At 34.3% G+C, this 26,486-nt stretch overlaps 2 protein-coding genes across 8 annotated transcripts in view; one reads left to right on the forward strand and one right to left on the reverse strand.

The window, feature by feature from the left end:
* Nucleotides 1-4,492: 4,492 nt before the first annotated feature.
* Nucleotides 4,493-6,252, reverse strand: LOC149480129 (uncharacterized). The gene is made up of 6 exons (XM_089707611.1): nucleotides 6,100-6,252; nucleotides 5,858-5,992; nucleotides 5,190-5,395; nucleotides 4,903-5,070; nucleotides 4,644-4,826; nucleotides 4,493-4,576 (listed from the first exon to the last, which is right to left on the reverse strand). Exons 1-6 carry the CDS (start codon nucleotides 6,212-6,214, stop codon nucleotides 4,493-4,495), a joined length of 891 nt encoding a protein of 296 aa, XP_089563737.1. The 5' UTR covers nucleotides 6,215-6,252.
* Nucleotides 6,253-7,176: 924 nt separating this feature from the next.
* The window catches only part of Hrb27C (Heterogeneous nuclear ribonucleoprotein at 27C), a 36,636-nt gene continuing 17,326 nt past the window's right edge, over nucleotides 7,177-26,486 (forward strand). For all 7 annotated transcript variants that reach the window (XR_016317113.1, XM_089707258.1, XM_089707252.1 and 4 more), the window contains exons 1-6: nucleotides 7,177-7,333; nucleotides 11,760-11,963; nucleotides 17,342-17,532; nucleotides 18,422-18,504; nucleotides 19,866-20,086; nucleotides 21,162-21,361. Coding sequence is in view for 6 of the 7 variants with exons in the window: in XM_089707258.1 (XP_089563384.1) it covers nucleotides 7,296-7,333; nucleotides 11,760-11,963; nucleotides 17,342-17,532; nucleotides 18,422-18,504; nucleotides 19,866-20,086; nucleotides 21,162-21,361 (937 nt within the window). In the remaining variant the exon portion in view is untranslated. The remainder of the gene's footprint in view (nucleotides 7,334-11,759; nucleotides 11,964-17,341; nucleotides 17,533-18,421; nucleotides 18,505-19,865; nucleotides 20,087-21,161; nucleotides 21,362-26,486) is intronic.

Below are 26,486 nucleotides of genomic sequence, written 5' to 3' on the forward strand. Positions count from 1 at the left end.
AAAAGTCGCTTTCTCTGTCCCTATGTCCCTTTGTATGCTTAAATCTTTAAAACTTCGCAACGGATTTTGATGCGGTTTTTTTAATAGATAGACTGATTCAAGAGGAAGGTTTTAGTATATAATTTATTAGGTTTTAGACAAAGCGAACGAACCCGCGGGCGGTAAGCTAGTAAATTTATAAAATACGAAGATTTTTAAAATTGTAACTAATGAACGCAATCAATATTAGATTAACTGTAGATAATGGTGTCTAGTTTTACTTAAAATAATAAACATCTACCCTCACTTTAAAAAAATGTAGTATATTTATTATTTACACGAAATATACCTTATAGGGAAGGGAAGATATGGGCTAAAGAGTTAAATAAATAACATAATTATATTTAAATTATTAATTTCCAACTGTGTATTCAGTAGTGTTAACATCTAAATTGATTTGATTTTTACGAAATCTCATAGATGGCGCTGTTACAAAATTAACATTATACAACTTACATTCTCTAAACTATGTTTCTCTTCCCAAGTTACTTAAATGGCATAATTTTTATAGTGTCAATCTAGATATTGTCAAACAACATTTATATATGCGTCATTTGATTATTAATTTCCAATAGTTAACGTGTGTTTGATTTTTCTAACACTTCATAGATGGCGCTGTTTCAAATTTGTCTTTATACTGCTAAGATTCATTTAACTGTTTCTCTGCCCAAATTACGTAAATGACATAGTTTTTATTTTGTAAAGCTAGATAATAGCATGGCTTACTCGAAACCAACATTTAAACATGAGTCTTTAGATTGTACGCTGTCGTAGTACACGGAATATGTAAGAAAAATAAAGGCTCACAGCTCCTCCCCCGAAGGTGATATCATGATAATATGTTTAAACTATCCTCACCCGACCTCTTAGTAATATTCATGCAAAATTTGAAGTAAATCTATGCAGTACTTTTCGAGATTAGCTCGGTCAAACATACAGACAAACAGACAAACAGACAAACAGACAAACAGACAAACAGACAAAAATTCTAAAAACTATATTTTTGGCTTCTATATCGATTATAGATCATGGATTATGTATTCTTTTAAAAAAATATTCAATGTACAGTTTTGACTTTCCTACGATTTTATTATATGTATAGAATTTAAATTATTAATTTCCAACTGTGTATTCAGTAGTGTTAACATCTAAATTGATTTGATTTTTACGAAATCTCATAGATGGCGCTGTTACAAAATTAACATTATACAACTTACATTCTTTAAACTATGTTTCTCTTCCCAAGTTACTTAAATGGCATAATTTTTATAGTGTCAATCTAGATATTGTCAAACAACATTTATATATGCGTCATTTGATTATTAATTTCCAATAGTTAACGTGTGTTTGATTTTTCTAACACTTCATAGATGGCGCTGTTTCAAATTTGTCTTTATACTGCTAAGATTCATTTAACTGTTTCTCTGCCCAAATTACGTAAATGACATAGTTTTTATTTTGTAAAGCTAGATAATAGCATGGCTTACTCGAAACCAACATTTAAACATGAGTCTTTAGATTGTACGCTGTCGTAGTACACGGAATATGTAAGAAAAATAAAGGCTCACAGCTCCTCCCCCGAAGGTGATATCATGATAATATGTTTAAACTATCCTCACCCGACCTCTTAGTAATATTCATGCAAAATTTGAAGTAAATCTATGCAGTACTTTTCGAGATTAGCTCGGTCAAACATACAGACAAACAGACAAACAGACAAACAGACAAACAGACAAACAGACAAAAATTCTAAAAACTATATTTTTGGCTTCTATATCGATTATAGATCATGGATTATGTATTCTTTTAAAAAAATATTCAATGTACAGTTTTGACTTTCCTACGATTTTATTATATGTATAGATGATTTGTAAAAGTAAATTATTTCAATATACATTTCATAACCAACATGTAAGAATAATTATTATTATTCCTACCTACAACAACAAACCTAAAACACTATTTACTATGGGAAAATAACCAGGAAGGTGAAAAACATATTATTATTTACGATTTCGACGCACTCGACTTTTAGTAAAATATAGTAGGGAAACATAATATTATGGTTTTGATTTTTGCTACTAGTATAAGAAAACTGCGTGTTCAAACTACTTGTTTGTCTGTCTGAAAATTCGGAAGTACTTTGGTAGTTTACCGATTTATAATAATATTGTATATATCGTTGTTTAAAAAATATTCAATCACAATAAAATATGATATATGTACTGATTTATCACTGGTTTCAGTGATGAACTGATGAGTCAATTATAGCCACTATACTTTCGTCATACGTGTGTATGATTGATGTGATTTGCAACGTGGTGATATTTCAGAAAAATCACGGGTCAAATTGTCCCACCGAAAATATAACTGCGTTATAAGAATAACTATACCTACGATAAATTATACATAATACAATATAGTATGATATAGTCTCAAATGCATACTAGTGAAATATTTTATTTGAATCAATAAAATAAAAAAATAAATAAAAAATAATAATAATACAAAAATAAATTCACAACACAAGAAAATCCGCGCGCAAATCATAGCGCGTGACAATGAAATCAAGAACTTTCGAGCCGACGCGGACGACGAAGGAGCCTAACAAAAGTACCTACAATCATAGGCGGCTCGTGACAAAATTGTATGGCCGTGTTCACTTGAAATAAAACAACGAAAATAGGTACCTACAATAGCGTTAGCAGTACAAAAAAAATGAGCACCACATTATAAATGTCTATTTATACACTAAAAATTATAGAGTATTTCAAAACGAATTCAATTATTATTTAGCAATAATTAGAAAATCCCCGAATTTGCATTCGTGATCGTATTCATAGTGTTTGTCTACACTAATATTATAAAGAGGAAAACTTTGTTTGTTTGTTTGATTGTAATGAATAGGCTCATAAACTACTGGACATTTTACCAATGTTTGCAAGTTTGTGATTACTTTGATAGTTTACCGATTTATAATAATTGTATACTTATATCATTGTTTAAAAATATTCAAACACAATATGATATAGGTACTGATTTATCACTGGTTTCAGTGATGAACTGATGAGTCAATGTTAGCCACAATACTAATCACTTTCGTCATACATGTGTATGAACTATGATTGATGTGATTTGCAATGTGGTGAAATTTCATAAAAATCACGGGCCAATTTTTTGTTTTGAATCCCACCGAAAATACATATATTACTAATTGCGTTATTAGAATAATTAATTACTATACCCACGATCAATTATTACAATTTACAATATAGTCTCAAATGCATACTAGAGAAACATTGCAATTTGAATCAATTAAAATGCATAGCATACAAAAATAAATTCACAACACAAGAAATTCCGCGCGCAAATCATAGCGCGTGTCAATGAAATCAAGAATGTAATTTTATATCAAGCCGACGAGCGACGACGCCGAACTAAAGTACCTACAGTACCATTTACCTTCAGTGTACAATACAGTTTACAGACCTACGACGGACGAACAATAATGAGTAATAAATAAAAAAAACATAGTTTCTAAGGTCATTAGTTTTATTTTATTTTATTGTTATTTTCTTTGAACGATTGGAAATGAAATTACTCAATTTTTACACAGAACTTTGATTTATTAGAATTATGCTCATTATGCATAAGATAACGAACGCGAATGCACGACATCTAGCGCGTCAATGTCTAAACATCGCCTTTCGTTTAGACATTGACGCGCTAGATCTGTAATAAGTATATAGTCTATGCGCTAGATGTCGTGCTTTATGTCGTGTTTCGCTTGGCAAAAGTCACGCACACTACTGTAGAAGTGTCAAATTTTTCCGGTATTTTACTGTTGTTTTTCTAAGTAAATATTGTAAATTATTGATTAAAAAGGTCGAACGCGCACACATTTCATTATAGAGAAGTGATAAAATGATTAGTTTTAAAGAAATAGTGTCTGTGTTAAGTGTTTAGAGGTAATCAAAAATGTATGGAGGGACGGTCGGAACATCAACCTTAATGCTCCCCGTTCGATTCCCAGAAAACCTATCCGAACTTTCAGCATTCCAACTTGCAGAACAACTCTCGGTTCAAACTCTCCAGTATATCGCTTATTAAGAACCTACAATGAACTCCTCACTAAAGCTCCGAACCTTGATATTTTTCACGATAGTTTGCCAATGTTTAAACGAAAGGTGCACAGATCATATCACATCACGTCTTAGAATTAAGCAATATTGAACTAATATACATATTTTAGTTGTATAAAACATCCTCATTGACTACATTTATCTTCCGTTTTTCTTGTAATGCTGTGTACATCTATAATAGGGTCAAGCATTAGAATATTATTACTCTGTATTTAATATTAAGGAATGATGTATGCGTGATCTGTCGATGTACCTAAATAAATAAATAAATAAATAAATAAATAAATAAATAATATTTTTGAAATAATTTATTACGAATAAATTACTGGTGTGGTACCAATTACAAGTGGGATGTCCATGCTTACATTCCAATGAAACCGAAAACATGCTTTGACCTGAAATGGAGATAATAGTTATACTAAATTAATAACCTACTTATTCTATTCTAAAATAATAACTTACCTTGATAATATACGATATGTTAACCATTGTATTTGGTACGTTTATTGAAGACGGTTGTATTTGAGGTATGTCCATAAAAAAACTACAAGTCTCCCGAAGTGAGCTTACTAGATTTTTATGTTCAACTTTTTTAATTTTTTTCTCGGCATTATAGTAGCCTGAAGACACATTGTATTCCAGTTTCTGAAAGTTTTAAGAAATAAGACCGTGTATACTTTTTTTTTCAATATGAATAAATGTTAAGATACCTACGTCTTACCTGAATAAGTGTTGCAGTGATTTTTGTAACTTTTACTTTTCTATCATTATTTATTATTGCCTCGAATGGTAGTCTTTGTTTTATAGCCACGCCCTTATACGTTCGAATAATTAACGAAAATTCATCAAACTTTTTAAATGTTTTACTTACTTCAAAAAAGGACTGTAACTGCAAGTTTAAAATTAAACTAGAATTATTACTATTTAAAATTTTGCGAAATCGGATACCTTATATAAGTTAAATCGAACAGAAAGCTTGGTTAAAAAAGTTTGAGATTTTTTACTCACACTGTAATTCCCGTTCTGATTGAGATTTAAAGACGAAATAATTGATAGAGGATAAATAACTGTTTGTCTTATTTTAAATGCTATCTTGCTTTGAATTATAATTCGATAAAATATTTTTGCTATTGTATCTTTAAAACTGGAAGGCACGTCAGGTGGCAGAGCGAAATGAAACGGGAAATTGATAACTCCTGGTTCTACTGTTTTACCTGAAAGTCATTACAAAGTATATTAATTTAGGCGTTGTTTCATACATAAAGGAATAAGTACCCATTATTGATGACTGTTAAAGGACCGGTTTACACGGGCTTAATAACTAAACACATACTAAGCCTGTGTAAACCAGCCATTAATGACAAGTGGTGAATTTGCTGAATATAAATATAAGTTAATAATATTTATTGCGTTAATAGTTATTCTTCATATTTTTGGAAAACGGTTAATTTAAAACATAATAGTAACTTGAATAGGGATGCAACCTACCTGTGCATATGGGTACAGGCAGGTAGACGAAGAGACAAATGGTTTTCTGCAGTATTATTAAAATATAACATATTGCAATCAATTAATTATTGCAATCGACCATTACATGCTACCAATACCAAAAATACCAATAGGTACCTACCTCTCTTATTTTTTATATTAAATATTCGTTAGAACTTAGAACTTACCATTGATTTCCCCAAAAACATCAATATTTACGTAAAAAATTTTAGATTTCTCTGAATAAATTTTGATGTATGGAATCGTTGGTGATGATCTTGTCCAACTTGCCTGACTTGTTCCTATAACTTTAAACTTAATACCTAAAAACAATAAAAAAAACAAATTTAAAATCTCGATGTAAGATAACCCAAAATAAATACTTAAGTAAGTAACTATAATAAATTTGATAATAACTAAATTTAGCAACCTTTTATCCTCTGTTTCTTTTTAAATTCTAAGGCTACGGCACCTGTAACGACATCTCCCGTATAAAAAACACCATTATTACTATTCAAAATAATATTGCAATCGTCCCACGACATTTTACCACTGGAAATCAAATATTTTTTTATAGATTTAGGATACGAAAACGACAAAAAAGTACGTAAGAACTGTAATGTAAAACAAATTTATAGAACTAGGTAATGGATACTTAGATAAGCACTAAATGATTATCTGATAATATTATGATAAAAAGAAATATTGTGTACCTACTTGATTAAAATACAATTTTATCCCGTATTATTACTACGTGTTATATCATTGCATCAAAACCATCCCTATCATTTTTCACGATTTTCTAGACGCCTTTAAAATAATTGTATGTAACTATGTGTAAATATTAAACCATAAAAACAAGTTATTCAAATCATTTATTTGCATAAATAAATAAATTATAGTTACTTCCTAGTAGAACAAGAGCAGAACCTTTTCAGTCCACATATTGTGCACGCCCTTTGGCCTTAATAGAAATTAAATAAATTATTTTCATTCATTGCTTCTATCACTTTGAAAAAGTTTTTTATCTTTTATAAACCAAATAACATAAAACTACATAAAAACGTGATAAAAACAAAACATACATCTACATACAACCCTGTGAGTGGTACATATTTTTAAACCATGAATTTTATGCTGTTTTATTATATTTTTTATTTACTTAAAAAATAAAGTTAGTTTTCTTTTATACTTATTATAATTAAAATGAATAATTAAGTTTTAATAAATTCATTCAAATCAAAACGATTTGACAAAATTGTGTCTTTTTGTTATGGCAACACTTTGTCAGCGCTATCTTGCGTGAAAGTATAGGAACTACGCGTATCTATTTGAATTTCGAAACTTTTTATTTTGTAAAAATAAGAAAATATTAACAAAATATTAATTATTTTTTACGCCAAAAACGTAACTAAAATTTTCATTAAATTCGTATTTCTATCTGTGCGTTTAAGTTATTATTTTTGCAATACTTTTAAAAAGGGTTGTCAATTGACTATATCCTCTTTCCATGACTTTTTGAGATAGCGGAAGTGGTTGGTCCGCCATATCATTCGTGTGGGTCTGTGCTTGTGTGGTTTGGGTGTCTTACCGGTGCCAACCATTATTTTTAATTAGTAATAAGTTATGCGTATGAATCCAGACATGGACGATGACGAGAAGGGGTATGTAATAATATATATGTTTTGCTTGAAATTTTGATGTTATCCTACGTACGCAAACTATAATAGGTCAAACTGCATGTTCGCTTGGTGTGTCGCATTTCACATATAGCCAGCAAGGCTACCAAGCTATCGTCATGAAAGGTCTTTTGATTTAGTAAAAGGACGTTTCAGTGTCATTTTATTTTTCTAATTACGAATTGTTATAGAATCCCATGGTTACATTTCATATACGCTCATTAGCCTTTTACCGGCGAGCGGCCACCGACCCCAAGCCTGTCCGTGCGCCTTGCGTGTAGCGATCATGGCAGCTATACTTTCCCATTACACAAATGACCAAATTTATGTGTTATTTCCCTATATGTGGCCATTATTTATCATAAACTGTTTATATAACAGTAATTATAATCTACAAGTATGCGGAAATGTTATTTCGACAAATAACCTTTCTGTGACGAATTCAATGCTTTCTCTTATCAAGAATCAAACTGTTTTGTGGCATTTTTGCAAACAAATTATCGATTTCACAGTTTAAATTCCTCACGTTTTGATAAAGGCGGCTTTTTTAATGAGGTTAATAGAACGGCTTTGGAAGTGCCGCGTAGCTATTCCCTCATTTACCTTACTGTGCTAAAACATGCTGATTCATTTACATATGGTAACTTAGCTAGATGATTTTCAGGAATCTTTGGTTGAATTAATTTCATTTATAAATCATAAATAAATGTTTACTTTCATTATCAACTATTTTATACGCGAAATCGCTTGGTCGGTCGACTTTGACACGTCTGCGCAGTAAATACGAGTTTCATTCAAACTACGAAATCGTTAACAGCAAACAATTAAAAAAACATGATTAAAATATGTGGTTACTTATTTATATGGTTAAACAAATACATACATTCACATATAGACAAATGCTAAAATGTTTTTTAATAACCTAAAAATGTTAACTACATTAATGATTCAAGTATTATCAGTTTTATTTGGCATTTTCTTAACCATTACAATCAACATAATCAAGCATCATTCTTCTTATCACTTTGTGGCTACTTAAGTTTAAATGTAAAATATATTGAGATAATAATATATTTGGGTCATTGCTATACATTGAGTGATTGTAAATTTTTGATTAATTTTCATTTGGTGTCTATAACAAGACTACTTGGTATGAAATGAGAAAATATAATTACTTTGAAAGTTTTAATATCTATATGAATAGGTATGGATAATAAAGAAAAAATAAAAAGATGAATCCGTAACACATTAATTAACAGACCAGGATGTGAATATAGTATTTATTTAAACAATATTCAAATAGTCATTATAATAATGTTTAAGTGACAATAGGTCATGGTAAACATCTACCATGTTGAAGTTTGATAAGACTATATTCAAAGACTTAAGCTAATTTTTTTCCTTCACTTAATAAATATTCAATTTTTAATTGAAAGAAACTTATAAATTGTTATATTTAAAAGATGAATGAGGAAATCAATGCGGGAATAAATAATGCACACCGGCTAGAATCGAGACTGACTTTTTATTTTTCAAATACCCACTTAGTAAATATTATCACGCACAGATAATTCATAATGCAAATACACTACATCTCCCCGACACCAATCGAAATATATTTAAGAATATAAATGTAAAGTATTTATAACTAAAATATAACTACATAGCCGTATCGAGCACTCTTATACAAACTAAAACAACATTGAACTTATGCTAGTAGAACATCTTATAAATAACTTAGCTATGAAACAAAGTCCATATAATTAACGCAATAGATTTTACTCGAAACCATACCTAACCGGGGCTCGGCGAGCCCGGACTGGACGATCGTTTAAGACACTGTATGTATCTGGTCGAGATGACATTAAGCCACCTTCGGTGGGAAAGGTAGTAACGATTTTAGAAGCAGTTTCACACTCATCGTCTTCTTGGCTACTGTGCTCCACGGATCCCGAATAATTTTTATAAACTCTGAGTTGATCAATGTGTCTTTTATGTGCCATTTTCCCTTCTCCCACCTTATAGGAAAGAGGTCCTAGTCTATCTAAAATAACTCCCTCTACCCAGAATGATTTATTATTTCTATATTTTCTAAATAGTACTTTATCACCAAGTGAGAACTCACGAGTCGGTCTATTCGATATTATTTGTTTGCGTTGTTTCTGTCGAATCATTTCATTCAAATCGGGTCTAAGTGAATCAAACGCAGTCCTAACATTTTTTTTAAGTAACAACTCAGATGGCGAACGCCCTGTGGTACAATGTTTTGTATTACGGTACATTAATAGAAAATTTTGCAGGGCTTCATCACAATCTACGCCATCTAATTCCGCTTTCTTAAGGCAATTTTTAATTAATTTAACAGAGTTCTCAGCCGCCCCATTGCTACTTGGTTTATAAGGAGAAACTAAAATATGCTTAACATGGACGACACCTAGGTACTCAGCAAATTGTTTACTACTAAATGGTGGACCATTGTCCGAAACTAATTCATAAGGATAACCGAAAAATCCCTCTAAGACAGTTAATAGTAACATCGGCACTTGTACATTTAACCAAAAATGCCTCAATCCATTTAGAGTATGCATCAATGAGAATAAAATAATATACGTTCAGTTTTGGGCTTAAAAAATCTACATGAACTCTGTACCAAGCTATCTGCGGCCACTCCCACGGATGGGTAGCCGCACGCGCCGGCGCCGGCCGAACCATCGCACACGTACGACAATCATTGCAAATACGCTCTAAACCCTTATCTAACCCCGGCCACCACACATAACTTCTCGCAAATGATTTCATGCGCACGATACCTTGATGAGTTGAATGCAAAGCTGATAATACACGCTCGCGTAAATCACTCGGTATAACTACTCGTAATCCGAACATAATACATTCTTGTTCAATACTAAGGGCGTCACGTACTTTCCAATATAACTTAAATTTATCATCTAAACAAAATTCCCAGTTTTGCCTTAAAAATATAAGTACCTTAGATAAAATTATGTCTTTCTTTGTCGACTGAGCTATGTCGCGGTAAGTTATCGATAAAGAACTTTCAACAAAATTTAAAAATTCAAATGATTCATTGTTACATACCGCAGCGTCTAATTGTTTGGACGGCAATCGCGATAATGCGTCCGCCACGCAATTCTTATCTGATCGAACGCACTCAATTCTATAATTATATTCTGCTAAAATAACCGCCCAACGCTGCAAACGCCCCGCCACCATGCGCGGAATACTTTTTTCTTGATAAAAAATATTTGCTAACGGTTTACAATCAGTTATTAGAGTAAATTGTCTGCCATACAAATAACAATGAAATTTATGTACAGCAAATATAACCGCTAAGCCTTCCCTACAAATCTGAGCATAGTTACGTTCGGACGCAGTCAAGGTACGTGACGCGTGAGCCACGGGACGCTCGGAATCGGGTGCATTGTTAGCGTCGCGCTGCATCAGGGCCGCGCCGACACCGTACGGCGACGCGTCACAATATAAGCGCAATGGTAAATTTGGATTATAATGGACCAATACCAGGTCATCTGACAACATTCTCTTGATTTCTTTAAAAGAGTTATTACAATTAGTACACCAAATAAATTTAACATTTTTTTTTAATAAATTATGCAAAGGATATAGCACTGTACTAAGGTTTGGTAAAAATTTTGCATAGTAATTAACGAGACCTAAAAACGCTTTTAATTGTGACACATTACACGGTACAGGCGTTGATTTAATTACATCAATTTTTACTGTTTCCGTTCTTAATCCATGCGCATCAATAACATGTCCTAAATATGAAACAGATCTCTGAAAAAATTTACATTTATTAGGGGCTACTCTAAGGCCCGCTTGCGATAAAATATCAAACACTCTCATTAATCGTTTCATGTGATCTGCGTCATCAACACCCGTTATTAAAATATCGTCGATAAATGTTGTAACAAACTTTAATTTAATTAATTTGTCGATAAATCGTTGAAAAATACTCACGGCCGTTTTAATTCCGAATGGTAATCGGTTATAACAACATAAAAATTATTCGGGATCCGTCAACATAATGTATAATTCTAAAGAAATATATCTACCAAATGTTTGAGTCAATTGCTAAGTAGATCATAGATTTTGGTCCTATGACTAATTAAACTTTTCTGATGATGTTTGAAATTTGAATATTCACTCCATAACCATAAATTTAATAAAGCAACTTGTTAATAAGTATAATAATACTAGAAACTCCAGATTCTTATTCATGTAATCTTACAGGTTTTGATAGTAACAATATATAAAACAAAAGTTTTCAGTTTGAACAAATAACACCATAGTACTGATACCCACACTTTATAAGTATAGTGTGTCAAAGGAGAAAATCATCGAGCGATACTAATCTTTATTCCAATTTGCGCAGAAAACTGTTTGTCGGTGGGCTATCATGGGAAACGTCCCAGGAGAATCTTCAGCGCTACTTTTCGCGCTATGGCGACGTAATCGACTGCGTCGTGATGAAGAACAGCGAGTCTGGCCGCTCTAGGGGATTCGGTTTCGTCACATTTGCCGAGCCATCCCTAGTGAATGTAGTGCTGCAGAACGGTCCCCATCAACTTGATGGCAGGTTAGTGTCTTCCAAAGTCTTATGTTCTATATTATGTACCTTTACAGCAGTAAGCAGCATAATTTGTATTAAGCAATCTTCAAAGATGTCTTCATGTGAAGGTGTATTACCTTGTAGACTTAAAAAAACCAGATAGACATGTTTTCAGCTAGTACTGTCAAAACTTTTTACTAGTAATTCAAAAGTGATTTAAAAGTAAATCCTTATAAAATTCCTTAGGCATGATTGTATTTATATTGATTTATATAGGTATTGTTTTTAGTATCAACAGGTGGACTTAACAAGTACACCTATAGCTGTCTTGTACCCATTGTTTTTTTTAATATAAAGTAGGTACCGCCTACTAAAACTACTTATCTATAATTATTTTAATTAAGGGATTCTACTGCTACACAGATATTGCATCATTTACATTAAACATTTCATACACCAATCTTTAGGTATTTATGTACATGTGACAAACAAACATTTTCTGTTATTTTTGTATTTAATAATTTTATATGATAATCATTTCCAATTTGGAATCAAAATAATATATGTACTTAGCAACAAAAACTATATATAGATATACCTATGTAGTTTTGAAATTTAATTCATATTTATTGAAAGATGAAATGTAGGTTTTTTTAATCTCTATATTTAAGATGACATTAACCATAATTATCTCAAAAGCGTCATTTTTTCCCATAACAAAAGTAATAAAGCGTTTGTGATGACCCAATTAATATACTGAAATAAACTCACGGACTCGCTAAAACTCGGAAATTACAAACACATGAGTAAACAATTTGACTTTACCTTGGTAAGCTGTTTTGTATTGTGAACGAATTTTATAAAATTTTGAAATACTTTATTGTTGACTCATAGTATAGACACAGTATTACAATATTATTTCCTACAGTAAGGAATCGCCTTTGATGTCGCACGATGCCGCCGCCAGCGTAGGTACTTACGCTGCCACACGAAAATACGCTAGGGTTGCAACAAATGGGAAATAAAACAATTTTGATTATTAATATTATGATGAAATCATTTATTCATATGTACATTCAAAATAATTGCGATTATTAAATCTGATGTAATTATTTGTTCATTAATATATAATTACAGATATTGCACTGCTAAATATTATTTACGTGGACACTTTATTTTTGGATGTTCTTAATTGTATATTATACCATTTAACTAAGTAATGCATTCGCATTGGGATGTACAATCTGATTAGAAAATAATGAGGACAACATATACATAGCTTTGATTTTAATTCAACAGATACAATTAATACAATCTTTCTGAAATATTGTTTCCTTCTGGGATTTCAATGTAGATTTACATCCGTAAACGGAACAGTTTTTGCGCGTCATAATAGAATATGTAAGTACCTATGTATAATAAAATTATTACACAAAAAATACGACTGCGTCATCCTTTCGCGATAGTTAATGCAAACTCAGTGTGATTGCATTAAGCGGCCCGTGTCGCCCGACCCCCCGCCAGTTCCCCTCCGTTTCTCTGCACAAGTACATTCGTCGCCATACTGTAGGATGGTAATACTGTGGTATAGACACGATAAACATACAAGTAATAATATACCTACGATTTGATTTTTTTGCTGAAGAACCCTTTTAAGTTGGAATTTAACACGCGTATGTTAAAAACGCCGACCAAGTCGGATGCCGCTCCTCGAGGGTGTATCTCGTTGAATATTGATTATTTTTCACTAGCCCCTACTTAAGCTGGGGTGAACAAACAACGACATTTGCTGGGCTTAAAATCAATTTGCATTAATTCCGAATATAATTTATCAGTGTGTTAAATTCATCTAAATTTGTAATTTGATTAAATTTTTTTACCTAAGTTACATAAAATTTATTTATTACTAGGTATTTTATTATTAACCTAACAGGGTATTCTAATATCTATAGATACGTAATATATCGTATAAGAGATGCTATGACAAAAGACTTGACGTAAAATGGAGCGTGAGGATGTCAAGAGGGCTGAAGGACTACATATTTCGATTTCAATTTATTAGATTTTAGTTAATGTATCTTTTCATTTATTAGTTTTAAATTAGATTTCGATTTTTAGAAGCGTAATTGGCAATTACCTGTTATTAGATTGAGGTTTTATTTTTATTCAGTAAACTTAGGTACTAACAAATGGACTAGGTTATTCAGTCTATTACCGGAAAGAAATATAACACATTAGTGAAAGTTTCATCCGAATTGGAAAGTTGTTTCTGAGATTAGAACATAATATATGTACTCTTACTTTTCTTGTTACAATAATGAAAGTTGCAATTTTTTTTGCACTAATTTTGCATTAGCCTCCTGAACATTTAATATTATTGCACGTAATTAGGTACGATTTTCTGACTTGGTAACTCTGTAATTTATAATGTGATCATGTAAAACGCGTTTCATTAAAGAAACGAATCTTCAATGGCGGCCAAAGCTGACACTGACATATGGTAGGGTCAGTAAAAAAGAAAATAAAAATAATTTAAATAGATCATTTTTATTAATTTTTTTATTTAATTATTTCAATTTCAAATTGTTTATTGACAAACTTCTTTGTTATGGTACTTGTGTATTCAACAAAATTCCTATAATACTTGTAATGAGCCCATAAAACTGACCAACTTTTCCCAAAGAACATATTTTGTCAAATTCGAATAAAACATTATTTACTATCGCAAATACATAATTGTCATTGTAAATTTATGATAAAAACTATTATAGGGAAAATCAAATACATTTTAGTGATTTTAATTTTCCCTATTTTTTGCATGCCGTACGGCCGTGTGTAAGCGAGAGGGAATGATAAGTGCCGCCATTTAAGATTCGTTTCTTTAATGAAATGCTCTATACGGGGTTTTAATTACAAAAAATATAGCACGTGTACGCACGCCCTGATAGACGGAAGCTAATTTAAAACACCTTCAAAGCCTATCGTATCGTAGATAAGCAGATAACATCGCATTTCCACGTCTTTGTCGCTAAGACTGTTAAATACAATGGTTTCTATGTAAATACCCCGCATGCTACATTAACTACTTAACATTATTAAATATACAATGAAATCACACACGTGCATAGAAAATGTTATCATTCTTTTCTTCGATATTCACATCTGTGGACACGTATTTAAATTACAGCAGCGAGATCGAACTAGCTTCTATAATTTAACATTAATCAGACACTGGACCTCTTGATTGATAACAGTACTTTTTGGTAACGTCCGCGTCACCATTTCGCGACGTCATGCTAACGGAGATTCAATTGGCCGCGAATTTTTTTAGTGAACCCATTCACTGAACACAATGTTTATTGTTTACGTGTCAGTGCCAGCGTAGTTGGATGTACTAGATAAAATATATTATATTATAGCATCATGCTTGCCGTGCCCATTTTTAAGGAATTTATACTAAAGCGTCTCCTCGTTTAAACCGTGCATTCACAGATGCGCTAGTTGATCCTGTTATTGCTTTTAACTTAACAATATCCACATCCAGGCAGTGCCTACAACACAATGTTGATGGTACGTTCAGATGTTTGTGGGACAGTAATTGAAAATCAGCATATACACATTGTTTTTATAAACTTTTGTGTCTACAAAATTTCCAACAGCACAATTTTTAAAGCAAGACAACTGCGACATTCAATTTGAATTTATTGTGACAGGTTTTCAGATAGTATTATAACAAAACTAGGCTATTGTATAAAGTATTGTTCCAATGTGGAGGGTTGGTTTGCTTAATTGATGGGGTGGGGAGTGTTATACAAACGATTTTTTTCCATCACTGCTTGTACAATAAATGATTTAGGTAAAACGACACTGAAAAGATGTCAAATTATCTGGTACGTGCCAATTTGCCGGCGTTGGTTTTGATTTATTACCTTGGCGTTATTAGATAACGTTGATTTTATAGCGATGCGTGTAGACTTTTTTTTACGCGGAATAATGTGTGAGATTGGCACGTAGGATTAGAATTCAATTTATATACGATTAGAACGATATTCGTGGAAGTTAATAAAATATTCAAATAAAGGTGCGGATACATGCCAGCAGCAAATTAAAACACAATCCCCTATTATAGCGCTTAAGTAAGGATTGTGGCACGACTAAATATAATTTATATATTTTGTTATCAATTTTACACGCAGAAATAAATAAAATGATGTTAATAGGTATCATAATATCTCGAAAATATGAACCGTTTTTATCGAGACTTGAGACAAATAATATAATAATATTATTTGATATCAGATACGATATTAAACATGATGTTACGTGACGTAGCTGTGTGTGTTTCTGATTCAATAGATAAACATACTAATTAAATTAGCTCGGTCCTCAGTTGTAAATGACTTTGTTCAAACACTTGACGCTATTTTGTTGCTCTCCAAATTTAAATCGAATTCAGAGCATTGAACTAAATAAAATTAACAAACCAAAAAACACATTCACTAAAAGTCATAAAATTTTAATGATTTTGGCTGTTTCCGTGTGTACTTAATTACACATTTGGTTTAAATGCTCAGCAGTTCTTATTATTTAATGACTAAATCCATAACACGAGATATTTCGGGGCTTCATTTACACATAGTAACATCTCTAGTAGATACATCTTTTATCTTTAACTAGACGTCATGTTGAAACATTTACTGTAGTACCTTGATAAAACAGTTAATTTTCCCATGCTCTTATTACAAAATTGTAAGAAATGTCTGTCTATAAAAAGAACTATTGAATTATAAATAGGAATTTATAAATAAGTTTACTTTAGGGCGAACAATAATTCAACTAGTTGTATAATAATCTATCTAGACAAATGAAAAGTGTACAATTAAGAGCTTTATTCATCCCAGAAATGCGAAACAATGCCCCATACAGAGAGGATAATACCGGTCCGCTTTATGAGAAAAGCTATTGTGGGCTATCTGTGTGTAACGTAACGCCTTCGTCTCGATATCTGTTCCATAATAGGAATCTGGGATTTTCTTATATCATATCTGTGTAGTATAAACTATAAAGTAATGCGACTTGTTTTAAAAGAAAATTGACGTCATAACAATCAATACTGATTAAATATTTAGCTAAGTACATTCTTTTCACGACTTGAATAGTTATCCGACACAATATTTGATTTATGCTGTGATAAAATATTATGTTTACAACTCGTGTATAATAAATGAGCAGCCGACTGTGACATCGGTTCATTTTGCCACCCCATTTCTTCCCGGATGCCGCACGGGATGAATTTGGAATAATCTATCCTAAATTGTACATTAATGAAATTGGAATTCAATCACGTTCGGTTTAACGTGACGCGTGATCAACGTGGCATATATTGAAATGGGAATGTTTTATAGGACAATCGATCCAAAGCCGTGCAACCCACGCACCCTGCAAAAGCCGAAGCGCGGCGGTGGCTACCCCAAGGTGTTCCTGGGCGGTCTGCCCTCCAACATCACGGAGACCGATCTGAGAGTGTTCTTTGGACGCTATGGCAAGGTCATGGAGGTCGTCATCATGTACGACCAGGAGAAGAAGAAATCTAGAGGTGGGTACTTATACATTTTTAAAATGAGATAAGTTGGATGGAATGTTTGAAAATATGTATACGTCGAAGTTATTGAAGTGAAACTTCTTTATCGGGGTTGGACAAAAATTTAGTGTAACATTTTTGCGTTACGCCGTACGCGTGACATATTTGCGTTACGCCGTATGCGTGACATTTTTGCGTTACGCCATACTCGTGACATTTTTAAGGTCATAAAGAAGTTTCACTTCTTACGTCAGTGTACTCTAGTACACGCATACATTTTTTTATTTATTTTTATAGATCGAACCTTTAAATACGTCAGTAGTGCGATCGAGGAACTAATAAAATATATCTAACCTAGACCTAAGACCTAATAAAAGATAAGTTAAAAACATAATATTCTCATTGTAAAAACGATTGTATAAAATATTCCACATCCAGGCAGTGCTTACGATAACTATGTTGTTAGTACGTTCAGATGTTTGTGGGATAGTAAATGCAGATCAGCATATACACTGTGTTCCCTTGAACACTTGTGTCTACAAAATTTGCGACATTTTATAAAACATTGTCCAATTTAAGGGCAACGACCTCAACTGTTTTGTCTCGCGCATAATTCCGTGTGGTATTTCAATTTACTTAAAATATGTAGTAGCTGTTTATCTAGTTGCATATTATATTGAATATAGTTTCTTTTTAAATATTTTGAAGAAATGTAAAGAATGTAAGACGTGAGTGAGCTAATACATCCCTTGATTTCGTTATATTTAATATACATATTTTCTTGGTCAATAAAATTAAATCAACACATGTGTCCTCATTAATATTGAAACGGTTCGATATTTTATGTAACACTTAATCAATACTATAGTCCCAGCATGGTGAATAACGCATAGTTTCTTTCTAGGCTTCGGTTTCCTGTCGTTTGAAGATGAGATATCCGTGGAGCGAGTGACCCAGGAGCATTTCATTAACCTTAATGGGAAGCAGGTAATGTGTCTTGACATAAAATGTTACTTTGATCTTTGTTTAACATTTCAATTTAATTCAGTTTCTGTGTAAAATCATCATGAGTTGCTGTGGTTGGAAGCTTGCTGTATACAATGACACCCATTTTAGGTATAATTTTCAATAGATATAAACTTGTGAATTAAATTTGGTCAATCTTTTTGTAAGCTTACCTCCTTGTACAATTTTATACTAATGGACTTGACCAAAATTAAATATTATAATTTTTCGATTAATTTCTGCATAGTAATTAGATGAAACGCGTTATAATTTGACTTTCCATTCAGATCGCAGATATTATGTCAAAAGTAAATGGCATCGAGAATTTCCAAGAAAAAATTAGTAGTCAAATTTAATGTGATATCTTCTTAATTGTATTTGAAAGATAATTAATAAGATACAAAAGAAATTAGGGCAAAGGGTGACACTGCCAAAAATAATAAATCAGCGATGGCCTTCGTTTTAAAAGAAAATTATTATCTGAGTCATTAAATCGGCTAACATTCGGTCGATTATTATTATTTTTAATTGAATTTTATTTCAAGACATTCTATTTTCGATTTAAGTTTGCGTTACTTAAACATTACGTAACGCTTTAATTAAAATCGTTATAATTCTAATACCGCAGTTGTTTTTCCCTAAAGTTTGTTTTCCTGTTAAATATAATATTATGTACTTATTATATACGATATTTTATAAGTGCTGAAGATTTTATCGAGTTACCTCATGTTCATTTACAATACGTCTTGTAAGTATAACAATGCATAGGTCTGAAAATAAATGTGTACCTTTAAATTTCTTATCTGATACGAATTTTATAGAAATCATGAATAGCAGAAACGTTTAAAATACCGATTTTCTACAATATATCTGTGATAAAGGAAAAACATAACATAATAAATAGACTACTGTAATGTTATATAGAAGTGTTATTTTTTATATTTTGAGTACATAATTATATCACGTATGTTTGAGAGTCAAGGACAGTACTGTCTCTTAACTACATAGTGCAGACTGCTTGGCGAAAAATTTAATTCGTAACATTCAACTCATTTATACAGTTTTTCTATAGATACACTGTACATGAATTGTAGAGACAATCTCAGTTCTAAGATAACGTGTTCTAAGTCGGTATTTGCACCAAAATCATTTATCACGTCGTTCTGTATTTTTTTACAATACGGTTCGTCACTGTTTTGTTCTACACGTACAAACTTACCCAAGTGTAGGTTACACTAGGTCTATACCAACATCATTATGTGTTCTACACTACTATCCAGATGTAGGTAGTACTAGGTCGACATAAACGTCAGTAGGTGTTCTACACATCCGTACTTGTCCAGGTGGAGATAAAGCGCGCGGAGCCGCGCGACGGGTCGGGCAAGCTCGGGTCGGGCGGCAGCGGGCTCGGCGGCGGCATGGGCGGCGCGCCCGGCGACCAGCCCGCCGCCGGCCAGTGGGGCCCGCCGCAGGCCGCGCCCATGAACATGATACAGGGCCACAACGGCCAGATGGGCGGCCCTCCGATCAACATGCCGATGGCCGGACCGAACATTATGCAAGGGTGAGTTGAAGTTTGATTTGTGTATCAAACTCAAACATAAACTCAAACTCAAACATTCATTTATTCAATTAGACTACTATTTAGTAGCACTTTCGAATCGTCATTACATAGTATTTTTAACATTTACCACCGATTCGGAAAGCAGTATCTATGGAGAAGAATCGGCAAGAAACTCCATGAATATCGTTTGGTCTATACAGCCAGATATATTAGAAAAATTGAGGAGCTTTTTGAAATCTGTTTTTATTAACTTTGTTATATTATAATATTAGTATTTATTAAAATCATCTTTTATTTGTTTAAAGAAAAAGTTTCATGTAAGAAAAATAAAGCTGTAAAATGTTAAGTTTTGTTGTCTAAAATAATATTCGTAAAGGTCATTTTATACAATGAATTCTGAATTTGAACAGATACAAAAGTACTTTATATTCATTTCACGTTCCGCTTCTAATATTGCGTCGTCATTTTACTATATAGTATTGATTTTGAATGTGTATATTTTTTGTATGTGTCCACATCCAGGCAGTGCCTACAATGCTATGTTGTTGGTACGTTCAGATGTTTGTGGGATAGCAACAGCAAATCAGCATATACACGTTGTTTCTATAAACATTAGTGTCTACAAAGTTTGCGATATTTCTTTTCTGAAAACTATATGATATTGTACCTAACAGCGATAGTGTTATTTAAAATGTTTGTGATACTGTATTTTTAATAAAAAAATTGTTTGTAATTTGTGTCTATAAAAAAAAAATACTTATATCGTCTTCAATGTAAAAGATCAGACCAACCTTTTTGAAATCAGTCATGTATAGAGTAAGTATTAAACTCCAATGCTACGTCAACTATCCAATTTATATCGACTCCAATATCAAACTCAAACTCAAACATTTATTTATTCAATTAGACTTCTTCTAGAAGCACTTTTGAAACGTCCTTAGGTACATATTTTTAACATTTACCACCGATTCGGATATCGGTCGAAAATCGTATCCACTTGGAGCCGTCACGTGGCAACACATGACGTGACGCTACAAGTGAAGCGTGTTCACTGAGCTGTGCGCGTCGGTTGCAGGTACCAGGGCTGGGGCACGTCGCCCGGGCAGACGTCGTACGCGGGGTACGGCGCGGCGGGCGGCGGCGCGGGCCCGGGCAACTACCAGGGCTGGGGCGCGCCGCCCGGCCCGCAGGCGCCGCCGCACGCGCCCGCCTGGCCCGCCACCAACAACTACACGCAGCACGCGCAGCCGCCCGCGCAGGGCTACGGCAGCTACGGTATGTGACACACGCACACGCACACACACACACGCCCGCCACCAACAACTACACGCAGCACGCGCAGCCGCCCGCGCAGGGCTACGGCAGCTACGGTATGTGACACACGCACACGCACACACACACACGCCCGCCACCAACAACTACACGCAGCACGCGCAGCCGCCCGCGCAGGGCTACGGCAGCTACGGTATGTGACACACGCACACGCACACACACACACGCCCGCCACCAACAACTACACGCAGCACGCGCAGCCGCCCGCGCAGGGCTACGGCAGCTACGGTATGTGACACACGCACACGCACACACACACACGCCCGCCACCAACAACTACACGCAGCACGCGCAGCCGCCCGCGCAGGGCTACGGCAGCTACGGTATGTGACACACGCACACGCACACACACACACGCCCGCCACCAACAACTACACGCAGCACGCGCAGCCGCCCGCGCAGGGCTACGGCAGCTACGGTATGTGACACACGCACACGCACACACACACACGCCCGCCACCAACAACTACACGCAGCACGCGCAGCCGCCCGCGCAGGGCTACGGCAGCTACGGTATGTGACACACGCACACGCACACACACACACGCCCGCCACCAACAACTACACGCAGCACGCGCAGCCGCCCGCGCAGGGCTACGGCAGCTACGGTATGTGACACACGCACACGCACACACACACACGCCCGCCACCAACAACTACACGCAGCACGCGCAGCCGCCCGCGCAGGGCTACGGCAGCTACGGTATGTGACACACGCACACGCACACACACACACGCCCGCCACCAACAACTACACGCAGCACGCGCAGCCGCCCGCGCAGGGCTACGGCAGCTACGGTATGTGACACACGCACACGCACACACACACACGCCCGCCACCAACAACTACACGCAGCACGCGCAGCCGCCCGCGCAGGGCTACGGCAGCTACGGTATGTGACACACGCACACGCACACACACACACGCCCGCCACCAACAACTACACGCAGCACGCGCAGCCGCCCGCGCAGGGCTACGGCAGCTATGGTATGTGACACATGCTACGTAGACACGCACACACATGGAAACACACTCGCACGCACTTGCACACGCAAACACACTCGCAATCACGCACGCGCACGCAATTCACATGCACGAAAATACGGGCACGCAAACACAGGCACGCAAACACACTCGTACGCAAATACGCACGCAAATGCATGCACGAACACATAAACGTTTACACATAGATACACAAATGCATAAGTACTTTTATTAAAAGTTAAGACTTCAAGTTGTAAAAGAAAAAGTATCAAACTGTTTGCGTTTTATTTTCGTTTATTTTTCACATTATTATAAATTTAATTACTTATATAATAAATTATTGTTTATACAACAACGCTGCTGGGAAGAACACTTCTTGATATATACATAAATTCATACTTGTTGAGGAGACGAGTTCTTATTACACTAACATGCACACAATTAAACAGGAACAATCAGCTCACAATAGATTAATATGAAAATAAACTCACTACTTAGTTATAAGAATATCTGATGATTTTTCATACAATTTCACATACTCCCGTTACGTCATGTAGGTTTTAATTTATTCGAACACCCGATTATATAAGTTTTTAAAAATCGTTGGTTAGTAACAATTTTGTGAATCTCGATTCTCGGCACAAACTTAAACATAATTTGGTAAACAGCAGTTAGGATTGAACAACATGATGTGTAAGTATAAAAAACTTCCACTGCAATATTTTGGCACAGTTTATAAATTATTTCATATTATAATATTCAAAATCCAAATCTAAGCAAATAGACAAATTTAAATAGTCAGAAGAATTTCCAATTTTATTGTAGGAAAAAAATGCGACATTAAACACTTGACCGTAATTTGAAGCTTACTTCATTGAGAAGGCACCTAGCTTTTTCCGCCTATTTTGCCCTCTCTTTCCGTTGTATATATGCTATCTCTCTCGCACACCTCTCCACCAGGTGACGGGGCGCACGATAATGTGCGGGCGCTGGATGTTTTTTCATTGGCGTCTAGCTTCCGCCGCGAGAAGGTTGTCTACAAGACTACAACCTTGGTGCTATTAAGTATTAAGTATTGCTTAAAGCAAGTGCTAAAAGTGTTAAAAAGTGTATCCCGTCGGATCGGTACAGTGAGTTATTTTTACATCTATTCTAATAATATTTTACTTAAAAATGAGTAAAAATCTTTAAAGTCAACGGTATAATCGTTGGACTTTATTTAAAATGCTGAGGTTTTTAATGAATCCTTCAGCAATAGTTTATTTTTCAATATGCTTAAATACTTAATAGCATGAATAAAGATATTTAAAATTAACGATACAACCGTTACATTTTACTTGAAATAGTAACTTTTCTTTTGAAATATTTCATTATGCAATATGTACTAATTAATATTTGAATTTTTAATACTGTGAGTAAAGCTATTTTAACGGTGTTACCGTTCGGCTTTACTCGAATCGTTAATATTACTTTTGTGATTATTTGATATTACTAGATATATCAAATACCCTCTCTTGTATATAGATATTTTTAATTATTTATTTCATTTTTAATAATGTGTTTTTATTACAAGGTTACAAGTGAATTTTTCTTGGAAAAATTACAATTAATACCTACTTAGTATGGATATGAGCCAACTCAAAGCTTTACAGGCATACAATCCATTGCTACGACTTTATTACATTGTCGTTATCACTAGGAACGGTTCGGAATTCCTATATGTAATAGTTTATTACTAAAAATTATCGAACGAGATGAGTCAGCTCCAAGAAGTCACGACATGTCAGAACATGTTGTGATATTATTTTATAAATCGTACGGGAGTTACCGCTCAACTGAATAATGATGGAATTCGCTCATGTATAGTAGATACGTACCATGAATGTACCACACATTCAAAACTATCCGTAGTCTATACGTGTCCTTTTATGAGTATTATTCTGATCCGTTTTTATGTGAAAATAGACATATTACACACGGCTAATTTGATTGAAAATTACGTTTCCTATGTTTCAAATGATGCAACTTTTTTGTTTAAACGAGTAAGTACCAAAATTTTACAATTAAATTCTTTGGTTTACTGAACTTGTGCTGAAAGGGTTATCGTATAATAATTATCGAGATACCTTAATATAAATTAGATTTAGATACATTTATTTCAAAGGATTTACAATTCACTTCTAACGTTTTAGAATAATATTATAAACTTGTACACCTTGACAAAAAAGTAAAAAATTGCGGGTGAGTGGAGATTATTTTGTTCAATTAAATATAACGTCCTACGACGGTATGGTTGCGTTCGTAAGGAATGTTAACGGATATAAAGCAACTAAATGTTACATCGATTGCATGAACAAAAATAAATATGAATCGAAGTTCATTTTAAAATTTAGTGAATTGATTTGAATTATGAATTTATTAAATAGTTAGTTCTTTTTAATATAAACATAATAATTAATTACCATTGTCAAATCAATTCTTATTAATTCATCCTGGACAGTTGTCGCTAACATTGGAAAATAAGTTAAAGGACCTTGTTAATTGCTATATTATTTAAATGATTATTTACTGCTAATTTTATATTAGCACTAAGGTATATTCTTGCTCGAAGCAGAATACATAAATGTGGCCACTACTCCTCGCAGGGGTTAGCCAGGTCAAATCCACCCTCGCAGGGTGTCTCTTAAGCATTTTTTGGCAGGCCCTACTTATTTCTAGTTACAAACATCCCTCGCGCAGCTGTCGCTCGCAGGGAAATGGTGCAAATATATATCGGCCCTCGCGGGGCTTTGATTACAACCGTCCCTCACGGAAAAGATGGTGCAAATATATATCAGCCCTCGCGGGGCTTTGATTACAACCGTCCCTCACGGAGAAATGGTGCAAATATATATCAGCCCTCGCGGGGCTTTGATTACAACCGTCCCTCACGGAGAAATGGTGCAAATATATATCAGCCCTCGCGGGGCTTTGACTACAACAGTACCTCACGGAGACATGGTGCAAATATATATCAGCCCTCGCGGGGCTTTGATGGCGATTGGTGCAAATATACAAAGGATTGATCATTAAAATGATCATAGATATTTGCTTTCGTCAACGAGGACCCACGAAAGAAGTTTTGGATATGACCGTATCGGATTCACTCTTCTAAGGTAGGTAGAAAAAGGTTTTGAAATCTTCTTCACAGTGGGCAGTATAGTAATATGACCTAATAAATACAATAAAGGTTAGAGACGTCAAATAATGGGCGCATGAAATTGATACTTCGTATCCTAAAAGTTTACGCTTCAGGAATCAGGAAACCACCATTGGTTTACCAATTATGGAAATTGGAATTGAACAAATCGTATTTACCAATATAAAGCCTATTCACAACAAAGGAAGGCGAGTCGGATCAAATATCATCTCGCAGATGATTTGTGGCGGTGGTTTCGAGGATTGTCACCAAGCCTTGTGTCAACGGTATGTTTGGTATCGTCATTCAATGGCACTAGCCGACCAATTTTCATATAAAAACATCGGAAGAGATTTTTTAATCGCAAAGCGATTGAATGTAACAAATGACGATTGATTCAAAATCAAATTTCAAATTTCAAACGATTGATTACGTATATTTGACCTCTCATAGGCCTATTTTAGTTGCCCGGTCTTGTAGGCAATTTATTTGACTCGTTTTTCAACCCATTTGACCTCATTATTGCACCCATGAGATTTTTCTTCAGGGCTCAAACAATAAATCGCTGAGGGATTAGGATAATCGTTTGTTAGACAAGTTTCTTGTCATCCCACCAGGATTATTATATTGTATAATAAAGTTATATACAACTATTTACGTAAAACGTTTAAGTACTCAACGAATACTGAGAATACTGACTGTTGAGTTACATAGGATAGAGGATAAATAACGGAAAGTCAATCTATCCAAACAAAAACCTCTTATTATTAGATATTACTTGGAACCCCTACCCTAACGAGAAAGCTCTGCCAAATGACTGTTCATTTCTTGGCTTTGAGGGGGGGGGGGGGGCAATAAATGAAATGCAGTAGGTACAGACTATACGGCTTTTAAAATATAAGTCT

This window comes from Colias philodice, chromosome 19, assembly GCF_061535455.1.
Source record: "Colias philodice isolate Cphi_HAF_F1 chromosome 19, ilColPhil1 Martin Lab GWU primary, whole genome shotgun sequence".
Classification (NCBI taxonomy): Eukaryota; Metazoa; Arthropoda; class Insecta; order Lepidoptera; family Pieridae; genus Colias; species Colias philodice.

Bases quoted from the DNA above. Each gene is read 5' to 3' on its own strand.
- LOC149480129 (XM_089707611.1), bottom strand. From the start codon at position 6,214: ATGTCGTGGGACGATTGCAATATTATTTTGAATAGTAATAATGGTGTT. The intron at 5,993-6,099 runs GTTGCTAAATTT...TATTGTTTTTAG, and splicing joins AAAGAAACAGAGGATAAAAG to GTATTAAGTTTAAAGTTATA. The intron at 5,396-5,857 runs GTAAGTTCTAAG...AATGACTTTCAG, and splicing joins TGTTTTTGGGGAAATCAATG to GTAAAACAGTAGAACCAGGA.